Consider the following 22,651-nt stretch of genomic DNA (forward strand, 5'->3'; position numbering starts at 1 on the left):
TTCCATGATCACTTCTGTGACAATGTATAGGTAGCTTGTTTCAATGAGAATATTCAAAGAACAGATTGTTCAATTGGAGTAGTAATGTCTGGGTGTGGGCTCTAGATGGCTAAATCACCAACACAAGAGAAGGTCGTTACCAGCCAGGAATTAACAGCTAACTGGGCAGAGGGATGTTCATTAGAAGCTATTTATTTAAAAGATTTATATGCTTCCTCTTCAGAAGCCTGTTTGAGACAACTTGCAACACAAAAGATAAAAAATAAAATCATTAAAATTAACATACATTGAAACCAGCCCATAAAACCCAGAAGCATAAAAGTACATAAAAGCCCAGAGGCATAAAGTTGTTGGCAGCCTAAATTATCCTTTAGAAGAGTCCTCAGGATAGAAGCAGATTGTAAAAGCAATTAAAAGTGTTCCCATTACTTTTACAGTCTGCTTCTATCCATAGCAGTGTGGAAACAGCAGGGGCCCTGAACATCAAGGAAAAAATACAGCCTCCTCAGGACTGTGCAAACTGATGAATGTAGGAAAGCTTGCCACTGATTCAGCTGCAACACTGGCAAGTCCTACAAGAGCCGGGAAAGAGCAGAACAAGAATCAGAACTGCCCCAACCTGACTTGTCAAAGCTGAGGAGAATAAATTCTGTCTTCTTACAATCTGAGAGCGTGAAGAAGAGAAGGCTGCACTGTGACCACTTCTCATTTTTCTTTGCTTGTGGTCACTTCTGAGGCAGTAGAAAGTCCTAGGAATCCTGGCTGTCTTAGAGGCAGAGACCTGTGTGTGAATGAACAGGTTATGACCTGGAACTTAGTTGAAGGACTCCTTCTTCCTTTATGAACCTGCATGCCCCTTCAGGTTCTTTCAGTCTCCCCCAGTTTGAAACGCTCTATCAAAACTATCAGGCTACCTTCCAGTTCTCTGGAACAGTATTTTGGAAGAAGTGAGGAAGGCCCTTTCTTTGTTGTAGCTCTGTAGATATTGGGATCTATAATAGATAAGGCTGTTGCTGATATTTTACATTTTGTGTAACTTCCTGTTTCAAGGTCTAGTTAAAAGTTCTGGCAAACATTTAAGCTACCTTACGTTGCCATTTACAGCACGAGATTTAAAGATAGGATTTAAAAACCACATTTTAATTAGTTTTTATTAGAGTAATACATTCTGTCCAACTATATATATTTTCAGTCTTTCGCAATTTTAACTGTGTTTTCTAAATTGGAGCCCCGTAGAACAGGATCTGAGGTTTGTCACATTCTAAAGATCCTTTTTTAATGACTCTTCAGGCCATAGACCACTGCTCATCAGCATTATTTGTTTTATTGTTTATAGTCTACATTTTTTACTGAGACTCAAGGTGCAAATCAGTGTAATCAATAGGATGGGATATTCATATCCTATAAGCAATGTAATAGAATTAGGATATTGCAATTAAAACTAAATAAAAATCTTGAACAAGCCCATTGAATGATGCAGAAATTATCTAATAGAATATTACATACAGCAACAGATAGTCCAGTAGTATAGTCCGCAGGTGCTTTCCCTTGATCAAAGCATTTGATGCTGTTATGATAAAACCCTATTACCTTTTTAAAAATAATTCAATTGTGCATAGTTTGTAAAATGTCAAGAGAGTGGGAGCCTTCCTGACTTCATCAGGCAGATCATTCCATAATGTGGAACCACAACAGAAAATGCACAGGAACAAGCGGTTGATCATTTGCAGGATTGCATCTCCAGTGTTCCTTCTTGGATGAGCGAAGCTATTACAGTTTTAAAAAGAAATTGTGGCTATGCAAAAACAAACCCCAAATTTACACATCATGGTGACCTCATTGAGTCAACAGCATATCACTAGCATTCAGAAATATGATGTTAGGTCTCCTGTTTGTATACTGGAAGGTATCCACTATTCACAGTATATCAGAAATTCATGCTAGAGTACACAAGTTTCTTTATAGATTGAGAAACAAAAATGTTCTGTGCTTAGTAATTTCACAAGCAAAAAGAATAAACTGTTCGATAATGCCAAAAATATAAAAAGCTAGCAGTGTGGCTTGTGTTATTGCATTTACTTAAGTAATAAACTATGTCTTTTCCATATTCGATGACATATTCTAACCAAAACCCAATATTCTATTATTACTTTTTTTTAGTTTGAAGGAGAAGTTATCTCAAAATTGAATGACACTGCAATAGTCTTCTTGTCTCCACCAGTCGTGGAAGATCCAGAAAGCTATAAAATTACTACACTTATTAAAATGGATGGGTACGTGGAGCCATTACAAGATCCATTGCAGTATTTCTCCGATCCAACCTTTGAAAATTTCACAGATGGTGTCAAGAAGCAAGTCAACAAGCTGATTCATGCAAAGGTAAATGTATCAAGAAAAAAGGGCCCTGCTTTTTACTTAGCCATTCTCAATTTTGTTGGGTGTTGCTCAGTATATAAACTTTGTTTGATTCATAAGGAGCTACAGTCATGTAGTGGATAAGTGTTTCGTTATAATCTACAGGATTGTATGAGGATAAACAGAGAAGGGGAGAATGTTGTGAGCTACGTTGGATGCCCATTGTGGAGAAAAGTGGGGTATAAATGAAAAAAATGAACAACAGAAAGTTGTGATAATTGGTTATTGGGGAAAGTGCTTGTGAGAGAATTAAAGAAAAAACAATGTTTGCTTAAATCTGAAGTTTGGTGTATTTCCAGCTTGGTTTTCAGATAAGCTGAGAGTTGTGTTGTACCTCCCATTGCTTCAATGACAAGATGTTGGGCATTGTAAATGAAGACCCTCTCCTTGTCTTGCACCAACAGCCTGTATAAATAAAACAAGAGTTTATCTATTTATGTCAGTGACCTAAGACTGTTTCTTCCCTTTTACACACTGATACCAAGCCTAGCTCTAGCCATTTAAGATAAGATTGTGTAGAAGATTAATGTACTAATCATAAAGTTTCTAAGCTGTGCCAAAAAATGGCTTATTGTTCTATTTTGTTTTTCCTGTCTAGGGCAGTAATCTGAACAAAGCCATGACAATCGAAGAGGCTCAAGCATTTGTAGGAGAGCAACCCTGCATCATAAAAACCTTGACTGAGACGGATTTATACTGTGAGCCACCAGAAGTGCAGCCCCCTCCAAAGAGAAGGCAGAAAAGAGATACAGTTAATAACCTGCCAGAATTCAGCGTATGTCACATTTTTCTGTGTTTGTAGCAACAGGTATAAAGGGCAGCGTACAGAATATCTTGCTTTAAGTGGCCCTAATAAGAGTCCTCCTTCTCTCATGATTGATGCTTCTGCAGAGCTTTTGTAGAAGAAAACCCCACTGGCCAGTTCTTAACTTGGAGCAGAATGCATTCCAATAAGCAGGCCTCTTTCCTTTCGCAAAGAAACCGGCCCCTTTAACATGATTCTTTTAAATACAAGGTCAGAGCAACTGCTGAAGCAACTCCCTCTTAGGACAGGAGTAGGCAACCCCTGGGATATGGCCCAGAAGCAGCACCTAGGCCAAGCAACAGAGGCTCTGGCAGCACCACATAGGCCAGTGGTATGGGGAAAGTGGGGCTTGTACCTGTTGTTATCTCTCCCACATTTGGGACTGGACCAATATCTATCTGGTTATTCTTAATTCTTGTGTAGTAATCATTAATGAGTAGATGAAATAATTAGTTACCCACAGCCCTAAGATTATTCCAGAAAATAATTTATGTGAAATTCTAATAAATTATGGTGTTTACTCTAGAGTAGCCATTGGGTTGCATGTGGGAACAAGGAAACTGATTGGCTATTTTTAAATCATATAAATCTATTATTATTATTGTTATTATTATTAATTAAATTTCAAGACCGCCCAATCCCCAAAGGGCTTTAGGCAGTGTACAATAAGCAATCAATGCGCAATAAAATACAAATCATGAACAGTAAACATTAAAATCTCTTAAAACACACTATCAGCATTATCATAAAACCTATAACAATTAATATTAATCATTAATAACAGTAATAATCAATCAATAGTGTTGCCGGCAACAGAGATAGAATATAAGGCAGTGCCGGAGATGATACAAGGGCATCAGGAGAGGGCAGGCAATCTGCGGCCAGCCTCCCCAAAAGCCCGGTGGAATAATTCAGTTTTGCAGACCCTGCGGAACTCACCAAGGTCCCGCAGGGCCCCTACAGCAGATGGCAGAGCATTCCACCAGGCAGGGGCCAGGGCCGTAAAAGCCCTGGCCTGGGTAGAGGCCAGCTGCATCATTGATAGGCAAGGGACTGTCAGTAGATTAGCCTCTGCAAATTGCAGAAGCCTGCTTGGGACATATGGGGTAAGACAGTCTTGACGGTCTCGAAGGTATGAGGTAAATCTACCATATAAACCTACCTGTCCACTCTGGTCATCTGCAGAGGTTCTATTTCAGTTATCCCTGCCATCAAATTGAATGGTTGACATCCCAAGAGAAAGACTTCTTGGTCATGGCACCGAAACTTTGAAACTCCCTCCCTCTGTCTACCTCTATTGTTGTCTCTTGCCAGCAGGTGAAGAGTTTTTTGTTTCCCTCACTAACTGGTATTGGCCCTCTTCCCTGGTTTTGTAATGTTTGTGTATTTATATGGTTTATGGTTTATTAGATTTGTATGGTTTATATTGAATTGTTTAAATATTTTATATACACTTAGAGTTCAAAAGTTGTTTTAATGCTTTGATGTTCACCGCCTAGAAGACTCTATATGAGTGGAAAGGCAACATAAAAGTGTTTTAAATGAATTCATAAATATAACATTAGAGAAAGGGAATTCCTGAAATTAAGTATTGCAGTGTCCATTAAACCCTCTTTTAGTACAATTCTAAGAACTCTTTCTTGGGAATAAGCCCTATTGAATAGAACTGAGTAGGATATTGAGTAGACCTGCTTAGGATTGCTGTTGTTCTCTAATCTGATTCTGTGTAAGCTGTCTAAGGGTCAGATATTTATCTAGGTGAAATTTGGCTTCAAAGAATGGGTCCTTGGAAGAGTGGAATATACCCAAGTGAGTGACTTACCGCTGAGTCTGATTTTGCCATTAGTCCTGATTCCCATGGTGGCCATTATCAGCATCTCAATCTATTGCTACAGGTAAGATGTGGTTTTCCACTGTCAGATCTTGCTAAAACCATGCATTTGAAAACTGTATGGGTATGTGTGTATGGTATCGTGTACCAGAAGGAGAGAGCATCTACTATTCACTGACATAGCTCCACGAACAGTAAAGGGCCAATTCTGGTTTAGTGCTTTCCTTCACAGAACAAGTGGTTAGCATTACATTGAATATAAAATGTATGCAAGTGTTGCAGAAAAGAATTACAGTTGAATAAGCAGAAGACCCATAAGGACTTGCAGGAGGTATCTCATTCCCTTCCCCCACCAGTTCCTCTTTCCTTTCCTTGAAACCCATATAACCTTTCTTCTTTTCCCATTTCCTTCTCTCCTTCGCACTCACCAGCCCAACCTGCCTTTATCTGCCTCTACCTGGGAAGACTGTGGCCCAGTGGCATGCCAGGCTGGGCCCTGTACCCCTTTCCCAGACTATTTCCCCTTTTCTCTTCCTGGCAACCCCTATATCCTCATTTTTCACTGTTTCCTTCGCATCTTCCTGCCAGATAATCAGTCTACCTTTTAGCTTCCTCCCTGCTATATTATTTATTTCATTTATATATTATATTATTCTCTTCTATTCCATTTTATCTTCACAAGAATCCTGTAAGGTATGTTAGGTCATGTCCAGGCTGCCTGCAGTCCCAGACTCCCCTGCTCTGTTTCCATCCAACTTGGAAGGCTTGTGGAAAAGATGCTGGAACAACCAAACCAGGCATCTTGGGAGTGAAACAACACCCACTACGCTTGATGTTGAAGGCAGCCATGGCTCCAAGCCTATTTCTCCCAACAGCACTGAAAAACACGGTCTGATGGTATCAGGCTCAGCTCTTCAGGTGGCTGCCAAGCTGGATGAAAGGCAGAATCAGCAGAGGATGTGGGCATCAGTAGGACTCAAGAGCCCAATAATACCAACAGCTACAGGGGCTGCCTATCACCCACACCTGGAGAAACGAGGAGGGGAAATCACATGGCTCTTCCCACCAGTGGTAGAACCAGGCTATGGAATAGAAGGGCAGAGCATGCACAAGGAGGGTGAGCTCAGGGAAAGACTAGGGCAAGGGGAGGAACTGAAAGAGGGGGAGGGATACAGGATGTACAGAGAGAGCTTGAGTGGCCAGTTGGGGAGGAAATACAGCATGGGTATCAATGCAAGAGAGACTGAAGGTAGACACTGAGGACACAATAATTAAAGGAGCTCAGCTCCAGTCTCTCTATGCTTTCTGAGGCTGGTGAAAGCTAAGAGAGACACTCAGTCAGGGATGAGTGGTCGAGAAGTCTTGATTGACTGGGATGAAGCTTACAGACTGAGAATTTGTAACCAGTCCAAGGTCACGTATCAAGATTCCACAGCACAGTGGTGATTTCAACCTTTATTTATTCATTTGTTTTATTTACTAAAGCAGCTAACAGTTCTCTCTTCCATTTTATCTGTACAATAACTCTGCAAGGTAGGTTAGTCTTAAAGAGTGTGACTGGCTCAAAGTCTCTCTGCAAGCTTTCATGCTTCCCAGCAAGCTTTTGAACTTGTGTCTCCCAGATCCCAGTCCAATATGTTAACCATTCAGCCACTCTGGCTGTCTAGGACTCCCTAGAATCTAGTCTCAAATTCTAAACCTTGTGTGATACGGTTCATTTGATTCTTAAAATTACAGGTGCTGCTTCTAGTATTTGAGGAGGGTGTTGTTTGTTTAAACTTCAGCACACCTGTGATTTTTTTCAGGTCAGTAGAAACAACTGACTTGCCTGTTCATGGCCCCACTCTATGAATTTAAGTAGCCACAGAATTTGGCTATGTTGAGAATTAAACTGATGATACTAGATTCCTACTTTTTTTGTACTCATGGATCAGAATTAAATGTTAACATAGAGGGATAATAATCATTTTAAAAGCAACAAATGTTTTAAAAAGGAAAGCAGTTTGGATTTCAGGCCTGGTGTTGAAATCTCCACAAGTCCTTTCTTTCAACATGGCATCTAAACATGACTATATGCTATGGATTGCTTCAAATGTAATAACCACAGGTGACTCATGTATTGAAACTGATGCAATTAACTCCTAGAAGCACCCAGTGAGGAAAAAAAACTGCCAGGAATAAACTCACCAGTTGTGGTAGTAGTGATGAAAGCAGGGCTTTTTTGTTATGATACTTACTGTTAATGAGTACTGGCATCTTTTGGTGGTGGGGAATCTCCCATGTCCTGAAAGGGGAATTGCTGGAAATTGGTGCATCCTTATATGTAAGTAGGCACCTTTTTTAAAAGAACAAAAACCCACTGAGTCAAACTAATACTGAATTAACATTCCTAGCAATTGAAAAGCGTAATCTGGTCATTAAGAACCGTATTGATAAAAAGTAACCTCTATCAGACTAAGTCAGTAAACAACCGTGAGAAGGGCCAGTGACAATTACAAGTCAACTTCATTCAACAGCTTCACATAAGCTATATTCCTGAACATTAACACATTCACTTCTTCGGGGCAGATTTTTCAGGCAATCTTTAATTCAATGGAATGGACTGACCTACGCTGATTTTGTGCCACCTTAAAATTTGGCCTGTTTTCTTGTTTCTTCTGGGTTTTTATGGCATTAAATGATGGGCGGGGGGGAGGGGAGACAGTACTTTTAAAGATCCCTCTAGCTTTTTTTGCAGCTCTGTTGTAAAATGATTTATTTTTGCAGGCCATAACTTTTCAGTACTCTATGTATCTATTCCTTACAGACGAAAAAGTCAACAAGCAGAACGAGAATACGAAAAAATTAAATCACAACTTGAAGGCTTGGAGGAAAGCGTCAGAGACAGGTGCAAAAAGGAATTTACAGGTATGACTGATGCATGGTTTCTTGTGGGCCCTCCAGAGAAATTACAAGATGTGCTATAGCTCTGCCATTGTCTGACTTAAACTGTCTACTGAGAATATTCAAGCTCAGCTGTTCTTGATTACAGCATTCCAACATATGCAGTGCATAGGCTTCAGGCAATTAGAAGCAAAGGCCATCAATAAAAAGAAAGTGCATAAAAGAATCTGATGGGATTTTCAATGTGAAAGGAAAAATAAGTACCAGCAACTAAATTGGCAGTAGGGAAATACTCATGTATCTTTATCCTGAAGTGTTTCTGCTACTGCTGAAAGCTGATCATACTGCAGTAAGGAAATTACATTGTTAATTTTTTTATCTGATCATAATACTTGATTAAAAAGTTCAAATACAGTTTAATTTATATGTAAATAATAAGCTTGTGAAAGCAGATATTACCTGCAGAAATCTGGTAAAATGCAACAAAAGAGATAATGTTCCCCTTTTTTTGCAATTTTTGGAATGAGAGCACATAATCACATTTATTTCAATGCCTTGTAAACAAGCTTATTTGTATCCTGGATCCCAATCTGGCTGCTTTTTATATTTAAGGTAGACAAGCACTTGCACAGATTGTACCACCCTGAAAATGTTTTGTCTGAACCTGCAGCAATGGCTGCTAGAATTTCATTATTTTTGGGTGTTACTGGGGCTACAGGTGTCACAGCATTAAGGGCTCTGAAATGACTGTCATTCTCCATGTTTTCCTGTCTACCTTGAGGACTGGCCACAAGGGTGCATTACAAATGGATTGTATTGGAGTAATAACGTCCCGTTCCAGTAATCCCTCAATGGTTTTGCCAATTCCTATCTCTGTGTCTGTAGGGTATTGGTACTGCTTTGTGGGAGGGAGATCCTTTCCCTCTATAAGGACACAGGTGTCTTTTACTGTCCCACATTCTGGCTTGTCCCGGATCACACCTATGAAAAATCCTGGACCCGTGGGTCATCAGTGAGGGAAGCAAGAAGTAGTGGTGCCTTAAGCGCAGAGCACCTATGGATGGCTAAAATGGCGGTAGGTCTGCCTTCGATTTGTCATAGCAAGCCATTGGCCAGATGTACAGTTAGCTGATGCTCCCGAAAGAAGGGGATGCCTAGGATGCCATCATCTTCGCTTTGATTCTCACAGGCAGAAATGGTAGTTTTTACTTTCCCTATGGTTAAGGGAACCTGATTCCAGACCTTGGCTTTGTAAGAACCTCAACCCAGCTGAGGCTATGGTATTAAGGGAAGGCTCACCGCAAGCAGCTAGATTGGAGTGAAGAATATTTAGAGAAGCTCCGGTGTTCACGAGAAGAGAGGCGGATATTTGATTCTCTGAAGATCCAACTCCCACCATTACTGTCAGTCTCCTCCAGTCATCTGGCACTAGCCATGCAATGACTCCTTTAGGGAGTGATGTTACTTCCAGGCAGCCCTAGGGCAAGTGAGTGCTTTCCATGACTGCAATCACTGAGACAGGCTGAGGGGGTTTCCTTTGCAGAGAACATGAATTTAGAAGGGTGTCCAAGAGAACCTGTGTAGGTCGGCGATCGTATTGGTACATGTCTGTACCAGCTTCATGAAGCTGTGCCCAGATTTTAGGTAGATATTGAACTATGGCAACCATGGGCGAGTTAGGTTTCCGTGACTCTAGAGACTCTTGTCCCTGTTTAGAAGCAATTGGACCATTTTGGCAGCTAGGTTGGGAGTCCGGTGCATTCTGGCGGTAGCGAGGAGAGCCGGATCCTGGACTGCTTCTAAAGTCCCGTCTGTACTTCGCTTCCTCCATTACGGTCTCGGTTTCCTCCTCTCCAGTTGCCTCAGGGCTGGATTGGCTTGGGGCTGTCCCCATTCCAGTAAGAGGAGTGAGGGCCGTTGTTAGAGTAGGTGATGCCCTGAATGGGTTCATGGGATCTGAACTCCACATTCTTCCTCGGCAGCTTGGCTGCGGGTTTAAACCCGTTATTTGTCTCCCAAATTAGGGCAGGCATCCGATGGATCTTATCTGCCAAAGCGCAACAAGTGAAGATTGTGGGATCCAAGACTCCCAGAAGTTTCACATTGTAGACACCTCCATGACAAATGTGTGATGGGCATAAGAAAATCATCTTAATTGGAACTTACTCTTCATACCCTTCTAATCACAGAAACCAGAAATTGATGGATGATCCATTGGTTGCAGCCAAGTTCTTCTATACAACTACATTTGTCCCAGTTCCTTGGACAGAGACTCATACCTTAATGAGCTCCATCAGGCATTTTTAAAAGACGTGAGCCCAATAATGTGAAATAATAGATGAGCAAAGACAGAGGAATAGGATGACACTTTATACATTTCTTTTTCCCCCTTTTTATTTTTAGTTCCTCACAGAATGACTGTCTTTCTCCTTCCATTTATCTGAACAGCCCAGTATATCATTTTATTGTTCTTTTGGGTCCCACAATGCTGCCATCAGAGACTTTAACTAAAAATCCCCAAATAACATAAAATTATATCCAACTGAATTCTAGTAGATTGTTAAATGGTCTTCAAGAATATGTACGTAGTTTTCACTACAGTACTTTCATTCTGCTATTACATTTATGCTCTCATAATAAATTAAAAAGACTGATTTTATAAAATTCCAGGTAATATTTTTTCTGTGCAAAATTAAGAATAATAATAAAATAGGGAAAGGATTATCTGAGACGGAAAAAAAAATTATCCATTATTTCCCCTCACATTCTTTTCACTGTTCTCCCTGCTGATAATTACTCCCAAATCAGAACTCTGGCTGTCCTCTACTATCAGTGTTAACCAATCAAATATATTACAGATAGGCTACTACACAAGAAGCCCAAATCTGAAAGAGACAGAGCACCACTTGTCACAGTATCATCTAGAATAAGGCTTCTTTCTCAAGGCTTTGATTTGAAGGCTCTTAGTTGCTTAGAGACACCTTTTAATACCAGACAGTTGCCCACCAGAAACAGTGTACCACCTAACTGGGATCCTTCAGCAATCCTTCAGCAAGCCCACATGTGAACTCTGTCTCTGTTTCTACTCAGGCAACACTGTTACAGGATCTAGTAATATCAGACCTGCCATCTGTGATGATCCCACTGAACTAGCTCAACTCAGAATCCTCAGAGGAGGAGCCTGGGAGCCAGAACCGTGGCTTGGGGAGAAAAGGAAACTAAGGGAGACCTCTATACAGTAAATGACTCAGACCCATATGTTCCAGAAGTTGCCCCTAAAGAGAATGCAATTAAGTCTTCTCTACCAGAACTTCCCTCTGTCCCCCAGATCCTGAGGCAACTAAGTACTTTCCCAGGACCCAGCCCACAAGCCCACTGGTATCCACCACATGGCTGGATCAGCAGAGGCATCAGAGGCACAGTGCCAGCTTAGCAGCCTGTACACCAATTATGCAACCAAAATAAACCATAGTTCTTCGCAGGATCATGGCTCAATTAAAACCTGACTAAAGCGGATTCCACACGGGCCCGGGGAGCAGTGGTGCACCAGTGTACATGGCTCCTGTGCAGCCATTGGGCCATTAGCACACTTGTGTGCGGGTGGCCCGGGAGCTGCCACAGCCCGCATGGAGGCACGCTGCTGTTTTTTAAAAACTTACCTCCCGTTCCTTGCATAGCTCTGTCAGGACAAGGGGACATGCCCCCGTGGTCCTGGCAACGCCCCAGGGATCAGGGGGCAGTAGGCATGTCCCCTCATCCCCACGGAGCCACGCAGGAAGAGGAGGTAAGGTTTTTTTAAAAACAGCGGTGTGCCAAGAAACAGCGTCCTCCCCCCAGTGCCATTCACTCAGATCCGGATGGATGCCGCTGTTTTTCAAAAGACTTGCTCATTTAGTGAGTTGGAAAAACACCGGGGGGGGGGGGGTAACATCATTGTGACTTTGCTCCAGCGGCGGCAGCTGTGCTAAGTCCTCCCCTACAACAACATTTTTAGCGGCTGCACACTTCTGTATTCAGCCCGTGCGGAGTCTGCCACAGAGAGTTCCAAAAACTGCCTCCAGAACAGCTGGCAATACTCTTCTTTAGTCTATTTGTGCAAATGTCAAGGAAGGGAATGCTGCTGGATCAGCCAGTTCACAAGGCTGTGACTCTTGCCTGCTTCTGTGCTCTAGACCCTGCCATGTAATAGCCTGTAGGGTAAATCCCGGTTGTGAAGAAAGCTGATGGACCAGAGAGCCTGGAGCCAAAACACTATCAGAGGATTGTTCACCTGCTCATCTTCCATTGTGATGGTACATAATCAGGTGGTAGCAATATCTTTCTCCTGTCTACTCTGGACAAAACTTTCAGTCTCTATACAGTAACTTAATGGACAAAAAAATTGTGTTAAATGATAACATTCAAAAACCTGTTGGAGAAATTTCAGTATTCATGGGCACTCTGTTCTTGACCTGAAAGCCAGCATTCTTCAGCAAAGTAACGTCAAAGATGTACTTCAATGGGAAATACTGAAATAGAATTCAGTAGAGTTAAATGTGCCGGGACCTGGATGGCCCAGGCTATCCCGTTCTTGTCTGATTTTGGAAACTAAGCAGAGTTGACCCTGGTTAGTATTTGGATGGGAGATCAGCAAGGAATCCCAGGATCTCTATGCAGAGGAAGGTGATGGCAAACCACCTCTGTTAGTCTCTTGCCTTGAAAACCTTAGGATTGCCATGTATAGGATTATACTTCCACACAGTGAGAGAGAGTTAAATATATTAGCTAGAGGTTCAACAGATCGGTCAATTTTCTCCAAATCTTACTTGATATTAAGTTGTTTAATGTAACTAAGGAGTCAGTGTTATCACCAATTTCAATTCTGTTGTCTGCAGAAATGTCATGAAACAGGCCTTTTAACCTGTTGTTCGCAGTTCCTTTAAATGATGCAGACTGAGTGAGATCAAACCTATATCACCCTCTGTTACAGTAATTTGTTGCTAGTCTTTACAATGCTGCAAGACTATATTTGTCACAACCAGCTAGTGCAGCCACCAACTGAATTGGTATAAATTGCAGGCGTGTTCCTTGTAATACAAAATGTGAGAAGGGTTTTGCAGAAGTTGTTCTGCTGAATAGCCATGTTCTTGTCTAGATGAACTGTGTATTATGTGACTTTATGCAAAATTAATGGTGCTAAAATCCCCCCCCCCCCCCCCAATTTTTGAAGAATCGTTCTTGCTTGTGCTAGGTAGTTTCATCTGGCTGCATGGGCAGATTTTTTTTTCAGCAGAGTTCAGCAAGCATTTTCTCATAAAAGCAGAATGCATGTTTAAGGAATCAAATAAGAATGGCTTCCAAAAATTGGAAAATATAATGAATAAATAGCCTAGCAAACAGCATAGTTTGTTTCTAGTAAGAGGATAAAGTCTGTAGCATGAAGCAAATCTCCTAAATCCTGCAGAATCTCAAAAGATGGATGTGGTCAATACAAATACTGGTGAAAGTTGTTTGTAAAAGTTGTTCTCCTTCCATAGACGGACTTTATGCTCCATTGAAGTCCCTCCTCTCCCCAGACCGTGCCTTCCTCAGGCACCATCCCCAAAATCTCCAGGTATTTCCCAACAAGGAGCTGGCCACCTTTCTGTCTGTCAGAATGGAAGCTTGCACATCTGCTTGATTTTTTATCCTGCTAGGCAGCTTGTGCTTGTCAAAAACTACCTATAGTCAGACTGGGACAACTTGCCATAGTAGCCTTTTTTGGAGAAAAAAGAATCTAGATAGATGATGTATTCAGGGGAAATTGCTGAGATGACAGATCATTAGATTGATTAACTTGGTATTCTTAGTTGGCCAGGAAACCAGAAACTTTGACACTCACATGGCTTGGTAGGTGATAAAATAATTGTCTCCTGTGTCAAAAATGTAAAAGCTCTTGGATCAACTTGATGTGTTCCCAATGAGATTGGATGAACTGTTTAACCTCTTCCTTCCTGCCAACAGAATGATTATGATATGTATTTGCCATTGATCTTTGCTCTTTCATACACTTGTGTACACAGCATTGATGTTTTAAAACAATGAATAAAAGCTTTGAGGGTATAGCAGACTCACTGGAACAGCCAGAGTTGTATTCCTCCTCTCCCCCCCCCCCACACACACAAAGACCACCCACCCCCCAATACATCCAAAATAATTTTCTTAAATTGTGCTTATTTAACTGTCTGCAGCATTTTAGGGAGGAATTTTCTTTGTGCATTTTTAACCTTAAGTTATAGTTATTTTTGCATCATCTGGGTCTTTACAATAAATTTGTAAAATGGAATTTGAGCCAAATACTATTCTGAAAAGATAATGAGGAAGAAGAAGAGTTGGTTTTTAGACACCACTTTTCTATACCTTTAAGGAGCCTCAAAGCAGGTTATAATTGCCTTCTCTCCCCCTCTCCATAACAGACGTCTTGTGAGGTAAGTGGGGCTGAGAGAGTTTTGAGAGAACTGTGATTGGCCCAAGGTCTCCCAGCAGGCTTAATGTGGAGGAGTGGGGAAACAAACCTAGTTAACCAAATTAGAGTCTGCTGCTCTTAACCACTATACCACACTTTCAAAACCAAACCAGACAAAAAACCTCTATCAGCCATACGACCCGTTTCTTTTTCAAATCTGCCATATGTTTATCTTGGAACAATCCAAAAAGTGTTGTTATTCTTGCCTACCTTGGTAATTATGTGTTCATGTCATATTTATATCTAGATGGATTTGAAATGGTTTATCTCAGTGTCAAAATGAATGTGTATGAACATAACAAAAGTTCCCTGCAAAATAACTGATCAACTGAATGCGTATTCATAAGTTCCTGAAACACTAAAATTGTATAGTTTCAGATCAACAGAGTTTGAGCTGTTTATATACATACTCATATGTTACCTTTTCTGTTGTTCCCTGGGCACTCCAAACAGTTTAGAACAAAAAGTGAACAAGACAGTAGCAATGAAACTATAACATCAGTGAGCAATATACAGCAATAAAACAACCAGCTAAAAATCTCAAACTTAAAACAATGCAGATCAACCTGCAGGAAAAGCCAGGCTTATACCTAGCAACAATAATTAATGTGCAAATGAGCCTCTTTTGCTCCTCCATACAGAGCCAGTCTGACCCTAAGCCTTTGCATTCTTCCCCTCTGTAAAGGATGAGATGTGGAATGGATCTTGTCCTACAGATTTAAATGCATTGGAAGAAAGGGTGGTGCTTCTTCCTTAAAGTACACAGATCTTGTGCTGTTTAGAAAGCTTCATCCAGCCTTATAAAGACATGAACTGCAGCTTCTAAACTGATTTAAAAAATCAACCCCATCCAGAACACATTGCCGTAATCCACACAGGTGGTTACAAAAGCACTACTTCCTCCAGCCCATCAATGAAGATTCCTCTTGACTGCAAAAGTGAACAGGGTGAAAACCAGAGACAAGGCTTTTTTAGTAGTGGCATCTCATCTATAAAATGTTCTTCCCTTTGAAGTCTGATTGCTCTTCTTCTACTCTCTTTTAGATGCCAAGCCTAAGTGCTAGGTTTTTAATTTAGGAGTTCTTTTATTTTTATGATTTTATTCTAGTCCAAGGGATGTTTTAGGAATATAATTTTAGGCTGGTAAATGCTTTTTCTCCAGCTATTTCTCAAGATTACAGTTGGGTGCAACAACTACTATGATGTCTCAGCAAGACAACCTGTCAGCCATATATAGAACAAGAATAATAGGTAATGAAGAAGGTAATGGGGAAGGGTTAAGCACAGCAAATTGAAAATTGCATTGAAATTTAAACGTGATAAGTAGTGAGATAGCTTGTATTAATAGTACCAAGGCTGATCCTTGCGGTAATCCATTACAGGACACAATATTAGTGTTCCAGAAAGTTTGTATCTAAGATTATAATTCTAAACACATTTGCTGACAAGTAGGCATAGTTAAAGTCAATTACAAATGTGTTCAAAATCAAAGCTCCTATGATTGTATTCTATACAACATACTTAAAAAACAAGTACGCTAAATGAGCTGCTTCTGGGAAAATGAGCTTTATTGTAAGATGCAAATTCCACTAAATGGTGCAAAAAAGAAAGTTGAAAGGATGTACTAATCAAAAGATTAGGCTACTTCATTGTTTTTTCAATATAGTGAAAATTGAATCAATACCATGTTTTTAGCTAATGCTCTAAAATGTTGTTTTTAATAGATCTAATGATAGAAATGGAAGATCAAACAAATGATATCAATGAAGCAAGAATTCCTGTGCTGGACTACAAGACTTACACAGACAGAGTTTTCTTTCTGCCATCCAAGGATGGAGAAAAAGATGTCATGATCACAGGGAAACTAGATATTCCTGAAGCAAGGAGGGCTACTGTAGAACAGGCTCTGAATCAATTCTCCAATCTCCTCAACAGTAAATCGTTTCTCATTAACGTGAGTAGAAAACTAAGTCACCTTTCATTTTTCTAGAAAGTATTTTTGGCTAAAATATATTTACAGCAAAAACAGTCATGCACGGCTGGAAAAAGTCCTTGCCAGCATTGGGCATCTTGAAAACTCCCTCCTGATTCACAAAAGTCCTCCTTCCTCTGTCCTCCTTCCCCATATCCAGCACAGCCTTGCATGCCCCCCCCCCACGCCCCCGTTGGTCTATACTGCACACATCTGCTTGTGGTGCAGAGGTCTCTGCAGGAAAAATCTGCCTTACCTTCTGTCTGCCTTGACCAGCCACTGTCCATGCCCTGCAGTCAGGCACCTGAAAGAGCTGATCTCTACACCACAAGCACAGGCAAGGAGCTTTGGTTAGAAGGTGGACCAAGAAGGCAAGGGAAGGGTAACTGTGAGAATGCCCTTTTGAGCAGGGAAGGGTGTCTCTGGAAATGCCTCACCAAAGTATACTCTCTGGTGCTTGGGTTGTGTTTCTTATTCCCTGCTTTCTTCTTCTGTTGCCCACACTCAGAGAGAGCACATGACCCAAGCAGCCATTTATGGTGGCATGATGATGGAGATGACACTTTGACATTACATGATCCCCCAACCTGTTAGTCATGACGTCTTTCCCTGGCCAGCCAACCTCTCTGCATCTCTTCTTCCTGGGTTGAACTACACAATAATGTTTTCTGCAGTCCGCTGCACGCCCCCCCCCCCCCAAATCTGCTGTTGAGGCTGCAGCCTTAAAAACAGTTTGATGCAGCTTGGAGAAGAAGCATAATTTGTAGAACACCCTCCCCCACTCCTGCTTTGGACCCATACCATAAAAATATGTCCTGAACATATGTACCAAATTTCATTCTAATTTCTCAGTAATCTAGACATGGAAATATATGGAAACAACAAGTAATGTGTCAGACAGGCAGTTAAGTGCATGATTTTATTTAGGTGATTTGAACAAATATAATCAGTAGAGTTGGGGTACATTTTGCCTTGATCATGTGTGTTTTGAGGAATTATGTATGCAAAGTTAACAAAATTCTTCTGCAATTAGTGGTAGCTCAATCACATATCTTTTTTTTTAGTTCATTCACACACTGGAAAAGCAAAGGGAATTCTCAGCACGTTCAAAAGTTTATTTTGCGTCTCTGTTGACTGTAGCTTTGCATGGGAAATTAGAGTACTATACTGACATCATGAGGATGTTGTTCTTGGAGCTGATGGAACAGTATGTGGTGGCCAAAAACCCTAAGCTGATGCTCAGAAGGTAGGAATGACTTTTCCAATAGTCCAGTAGAATTGGAAGTTCCTTTTGTTCCATTAAAGTAAAACTCCCTTTATTTTTAATGGAGGAAGGAAGAATGGATTTCCTCAACTTTGTATCATCTGCATATACACATCAAGATGGAATGATAATTTAGTTTAGAATTCTAAAAAGTGTAACAAATATTTTGGGACAAAATGAAATAATTTAGCATTTACCGAAAAGTCATATTGTGGGGTTTTGAAGTTGATCTTATCACTATCTTCCCCCTCCTCTCAACAAAGTTTGAATCCCTTTCTCCTCTTTAGGTGGCTCTTCCCCCAACAGAAGAGTCCCTTTGGCTTGAAGAAGACTCTTTAGAGCAGTGGTTCTCAACCTTCCTAATGCAGCGACCCTTTAATACAGTTCCTCATGTTGTGGTGACCCCTAACGCTAACATTTATCCATTTTACAGATGGAGAACACTGATGCAGAGAGTCGTGTGAAAGGGTCGTGTGACCCCCAAAGGGGTCCCGACTCCCAGGTTGAGAACCACTGCTTTAGAGCATGGTTGGGTCCACTCCTCTATCTTCTTAGCATTATTTACAATGTTCACATACTGAACATTTCTGCCTTTCACTGTTCATCTGATATTAATGGCCAACTTATCTTAGCAGTTGCTTTGATTCAGTGTTTTCTAGTTTGGTATTGATCTTATTCTAAGCAGCGCCAAAGAAAGCATTGATTTGTTTTGATATTTTATTTCACATTTGAAAGTACTCTTGTTTCCTAATCATTAAAGTATTGTAGTTTTCTCCCCCTACCATGTAATACAGACTCAGTAGGTTCAAGAGTGTTGCATTCAAAGTGAATCTCTGCATTCTATTAATATCTAAAGCATAAAAACATTTTTGTTCGAATAGTGAGATAAATATAACTAAGGATGTTATTTGTGAAGGTAAGTTAATTGTTATGCTCTAAATGCTAAAAAGTGAATTCCCATTATTACGATGTTATTGGAAAAAAGCACACTTACTGTGTTCTCTGTGCAGTACAGCTTTACGATTTCTCAACAATTGTTTGTATGTCACACCACAGAAAAATGATTGCTACAATGTGGGGACATTTTTTATATTGTAAAGTTACCAAACATGAGATTGTGGTGCCATTACTGGCTGTTTTGCCTCTAGCAGAAGTTGTGCGTATGGGGTAAGTAGGACATGATAAGACAGTGGTTTTAGGTATTCTTACTATGTGGGCAGTAAAAGCTGTATATGCGCTTCAGCCCCAAATTGTTGTTAACATTTGCTATATGTTTGTTTATTTTAGATCAGAAACTGTTGTGGAAAGGATGCTTTCCAACTGGATGTCCATTTGTCTGTATCAATACCTTAAGGTACAGTGTGAAATGTATGCATAATCTGGACTGTTTTGAAGTATTTAGAAATTCGATTCATGTTCTGTTATAGTTCCAAGCTACCAGAATCTGGAAGAATTCCAGACCAGGTTTTAATTAAAGCTTGGGAGAAACTGGCCAGGAACGCTCCTATAAAGGACTCCATTAGGCATTGTGTTCCTTTCTTTGTTCATTATGAATAAAGTTACACAGTTTCCTTATGAAGACCCTCTGCATCTTCCTGAGTGATTGCATCATCTTACATGTTTCTTTCAAACTGTAGTCAATATTATTGATGAAGCCTTCCATTACTAATGTTAACAGGACAGTGCTGGAGAACCTCTTTATAAGTTGTTCAAGGCTATCAAGCACCAGGTGGAAAAAGGTCCTGTAGATGCTGTACAAATGAAAGCCAAATATACACTGAACGACACTGGTTTATTGGGAGATGATGTAGAATATTCACAACTGGTAAGGACTTCTTCTCAAAGTAAATTGGAGGGTTTCAGTGTTTCTTTATGAATCAGTCTCAATAACATTTTATGTTTATTCTTCCAGAGGAGTAGTTGTATGTCTGTTGCAGTGAAAATAAAGCAGATTTCTAGAGTTGTCAGGCCACCTCTGGGAGAAAGTGTGGGGCAGAGCCTGGTGTGCTGGCATTGTGCCTGCATGCTGACATCGCTTCCAGTAGAAATGGGAAGTTCCTTATTTCCATGCTGTAGCATTTGCAAAAGCTGTAAAATACCACAGCATCCCCATGTCACTTCCATTTTTTTCCAATACTTTTTATTAAGTTAAAATAATTGAACAACATTACAGGAGAATATATCAAAAGAAAAAAAATAGCAACATATTTCTTATTTCTCCTTATACATTCTTTCTTATCTCCCAAATGAGTTAAAATTACAACAACTTTGTACGTGTCTCTGAGACTCTACTTAGTCCTTTTTTTCTTTTATTTAAAAGTCGAGTCAATTCAGCTTTCATTTTTACTGGAAATGACCAAGTGTAATGCTGGCTCATGCTCTGTCCACCCAGTATTTCTTTCTGTCAATATCTGATACACCAGTAGGCAACAAATGAATCCATGTTATGGACTACCAAAACTTATTCCAGCATAAGCATCTGTGATTTTAAAAGGTCCCCTGCTTTCTGTAGTTTAAAGTATAAATGGATCTATCCAATTAATGTACATTTCATGCAACCCTAGTTTTCTTGGAGGAAATTGCTGCTTTGGAGGGTGGAGTCTATACCCTCCAGAGGTCCCTTTTCTCCTCAAATCTGGCCCTCCCCAGGCTCTATGCCCCAAATCTCCAAGTATTAGCTAACCTAGAGTTGGCAACCTTCTCACCCAACATCCAGTCTACCTATCTGTCCCGCTGATTTCAGCTTCCCAACCCCGGCAGACTCAACTTTGGAAAAGCTACCCTATTTCTTCACAGTGGGGACCAAAGCAGCTTTCATTTGTCTCCTCTCTTTTTTTTGTCCACACAACAACCCTGTGAAGTAGATTAGGCTGAAAGTATATGACTAATCCAAAATCACCCAATATGCTTCCACAACAAGCTAGGGATGTTAACTTGGGTCTCACAGACCCTTCTCTGAAACTTTAACTACATACTGGCTTTCATAGGGTGGCTGCTGTTGAACAGGAGCCAGGCCTAGTTGAGTCATGCAAGTCAGGTGGTATCAAGTCACCCAGAGGTAGCTGTCAAGTTTAGGGTTGCCAACTGCCAGGTGGGACCTGGATATTTCCTGAAATTATAACTTCATTCCAGAAAACAGTGATCTGTCCCCCTAGAGAAAATGGCTGCTTCGGAGGGTAGACTCTGTGGCATAATACCCTGGTAAGGCCTCTTCCCTCCACAAACCCCTCCTCAGATTCTTCATAAAATCTCCAAGAATTTCCTAACCAGGAGCTTGGCCCCAATGAGTTTTTCCTCAAAAGCCAAAATGGGCCTCGAAAGGACCCTGCCCCCTTCGCCTGCCTTTTACTCACATAAACTAAAGACTTAGAAAGCTGCTGTTGTATAGTAACAACCGCTGAGGGAATCTGATGCTTAAAACTACATATACTCCTTTTATCATTTTCCGGTCATTTAAACCCTCCAATATATTTTATGTTAGATTGCACATTTTTCTGCAAACTTAGGCCCTTTTCAGTTTTAGGAAAGATCCATCTTGCCAGTTCACAGCTCCTATTACTACATTTCCTACACTGTTGGAATATAAGATTATATATGCTTTGGATTCATTTTCTCATACAATCATTTTAACCAAGTTTTGTTCCAGTTTACAATTAGTGTTTGTAAGAACTGATCTGTTGTCCCCAAGTGTTCATCCTTTTTTTTGCTCTTTAGTTGTTGTTGTTTTGTGTCTTTCTTACAAAAATTGTAGCAAATGTGCATATTTAATCTTTACTACGTCCCGGGATCAAAAGGTTTTCACTGAATATCTTTGGGTGACCACATAAGGACCTTGAGTGCCAAGAGTCCCCCCCTATTGTTTCACATCTGTAATGTGGGTCAGAGCTCAGTGAGCACCCAGGTCTGCATATAATTCACAAACTGGTCATTTACATCTCCTTGTTCAGATGTGAGTTAGAGAATCTGGCAGAAACCTTTAATCCTTCAGGAGTAAGTGACAAGAATGGCTTATTAGAAGAGGTTTCTGAACATATGTTCGCCATAATGGTATAATTGACCTTCCATGTTAATTGGCAGTATACCTGGAATAACAGATACTAGGAACAGAATGGAAGACTATTGTTTTCATGCCTTGTGTGTGAGCATCCCAGAGGCATCTGTTAAAATTAGGATTCTAGTCTAATGGCTTTAATTTCATCTATTGGAAAGCCAGTGTAGAATAGTGACTAGAATGCTGGAATAGACCTCAGCTTGCAGTTGAACTCTGCCATGGACAGTTGCGGGGTACTGTTTGGGACAGGCACACAGATTTAACCTAATCTACCTTACATAATGGTTGTGAGGATAAGATGGAGGAGAGGAGAATGATGTTAGCTGCTTTCAGGCCCCCGAGGAAAAGGGCTGGCTATACATGAAGTAAATACATGAATTCTTAACTCTCAACCTGATGCAAATTCTGTAGTCTTCTGGCTTCAGAATTTATCCTCATGTCATCCTACTCTGAATCCAAATCAACTTGTTTATGAAAAATGGGAAAATATAGTGACTGTGAGCACTTTTGAAAGACTGAGTTCTGCAGAACTGTGCTTCCTAGTCCTTTTTCTACAAAAATCCTCCCATTATGAGATTATTCTAAATTTACTGACATTGCTGGAAGCCATTTCATTTTGCTTGACAGCAAATTGTACAATGGAACATCTGTAGCATCTGATTAAACAATTAATAAAAACTCTTACAAAATTATGGTTAAAAGCATATTTAGGATCCTCTGAAGGTGCCAGCCACAGATGCAGGCAAAACATCAGGAGAAAATACTACTGGAACATGCCCATACAACCCGGAAAACCTACAACATTCTAGTGATTCCAGTTGTGAAAGGCTTTGACAATACATGAGCACACTGATTGTATGTGTGTGGGGGTGGGGGTGGGCAGATTATGGGTAAAGTTAATCACTAGCATTAATCTACAACACCCATTTGAATCAAGTACGTAGAA

General features: G+C 40.5%; 1 protein-coding gene across 4 annotated transcripts in view; it reads left to right on the top strand.

Annotated features, from left to right (window-relative positions):
- The window catches only part of PLXNB2 (plexin B2), a 399,620-nt gene that overhangs the window by 344,655 nt on the left and 32,314 nt on the right, over positions 1–22,651 (top strand). For all 4 annotated transcript variants that reach the window (XM_048499274.1, XM_048499272.1, XM_048499273.1 and 1 more), the window contains 8 exons: positions 2,161–2,379; positions 3,014–3,190; positions 4,979–5,115; positions 7,858–7,958; positions 16,143–16,372; positions 17,455–17,636; positions 18,942–19,008; positions 19,333–19,479. In XM_048499274.1, the coding sequence (XP_048355231.1) occupies positions 2,161–2,379; positions 3,014–3,190; positions 4,979–5,115; positions 7,858–7,958; positions 16,143–16,372; positions 17,455–17,636; positions 18,942–19,008; positions 19,333–19,479 (1,260 nt within the window). The remainder of the gene's footprint in view (positions 1–2,160; positions 2,380–3,013; positions 3,191–4,978; positions 5,116–7,857; positions 7,959–16,142; positions 16,373–17,454; positions 17,637–18,941; positions 19,009–19,332; positions 19,480–22,651) is intronic.

This window comes from Sphaerodactylus townsendi, linkage group LG06 (genome assembly GCF_021028975.2).
Source record: "Sphaerodactylus townsendi isolate TG3544 linkage group LG06, MPM_Stown_v2.3, whole genome shotgun sequence".
NCBI classification, from domain to species: domain Eukaryota; kingdom Metazoa; phylum Chordata; class Lepidosauria; order Squamata; family Sphaerodactylidae; genus Sphaerodactylus; species Sphaerodactylus townsendi.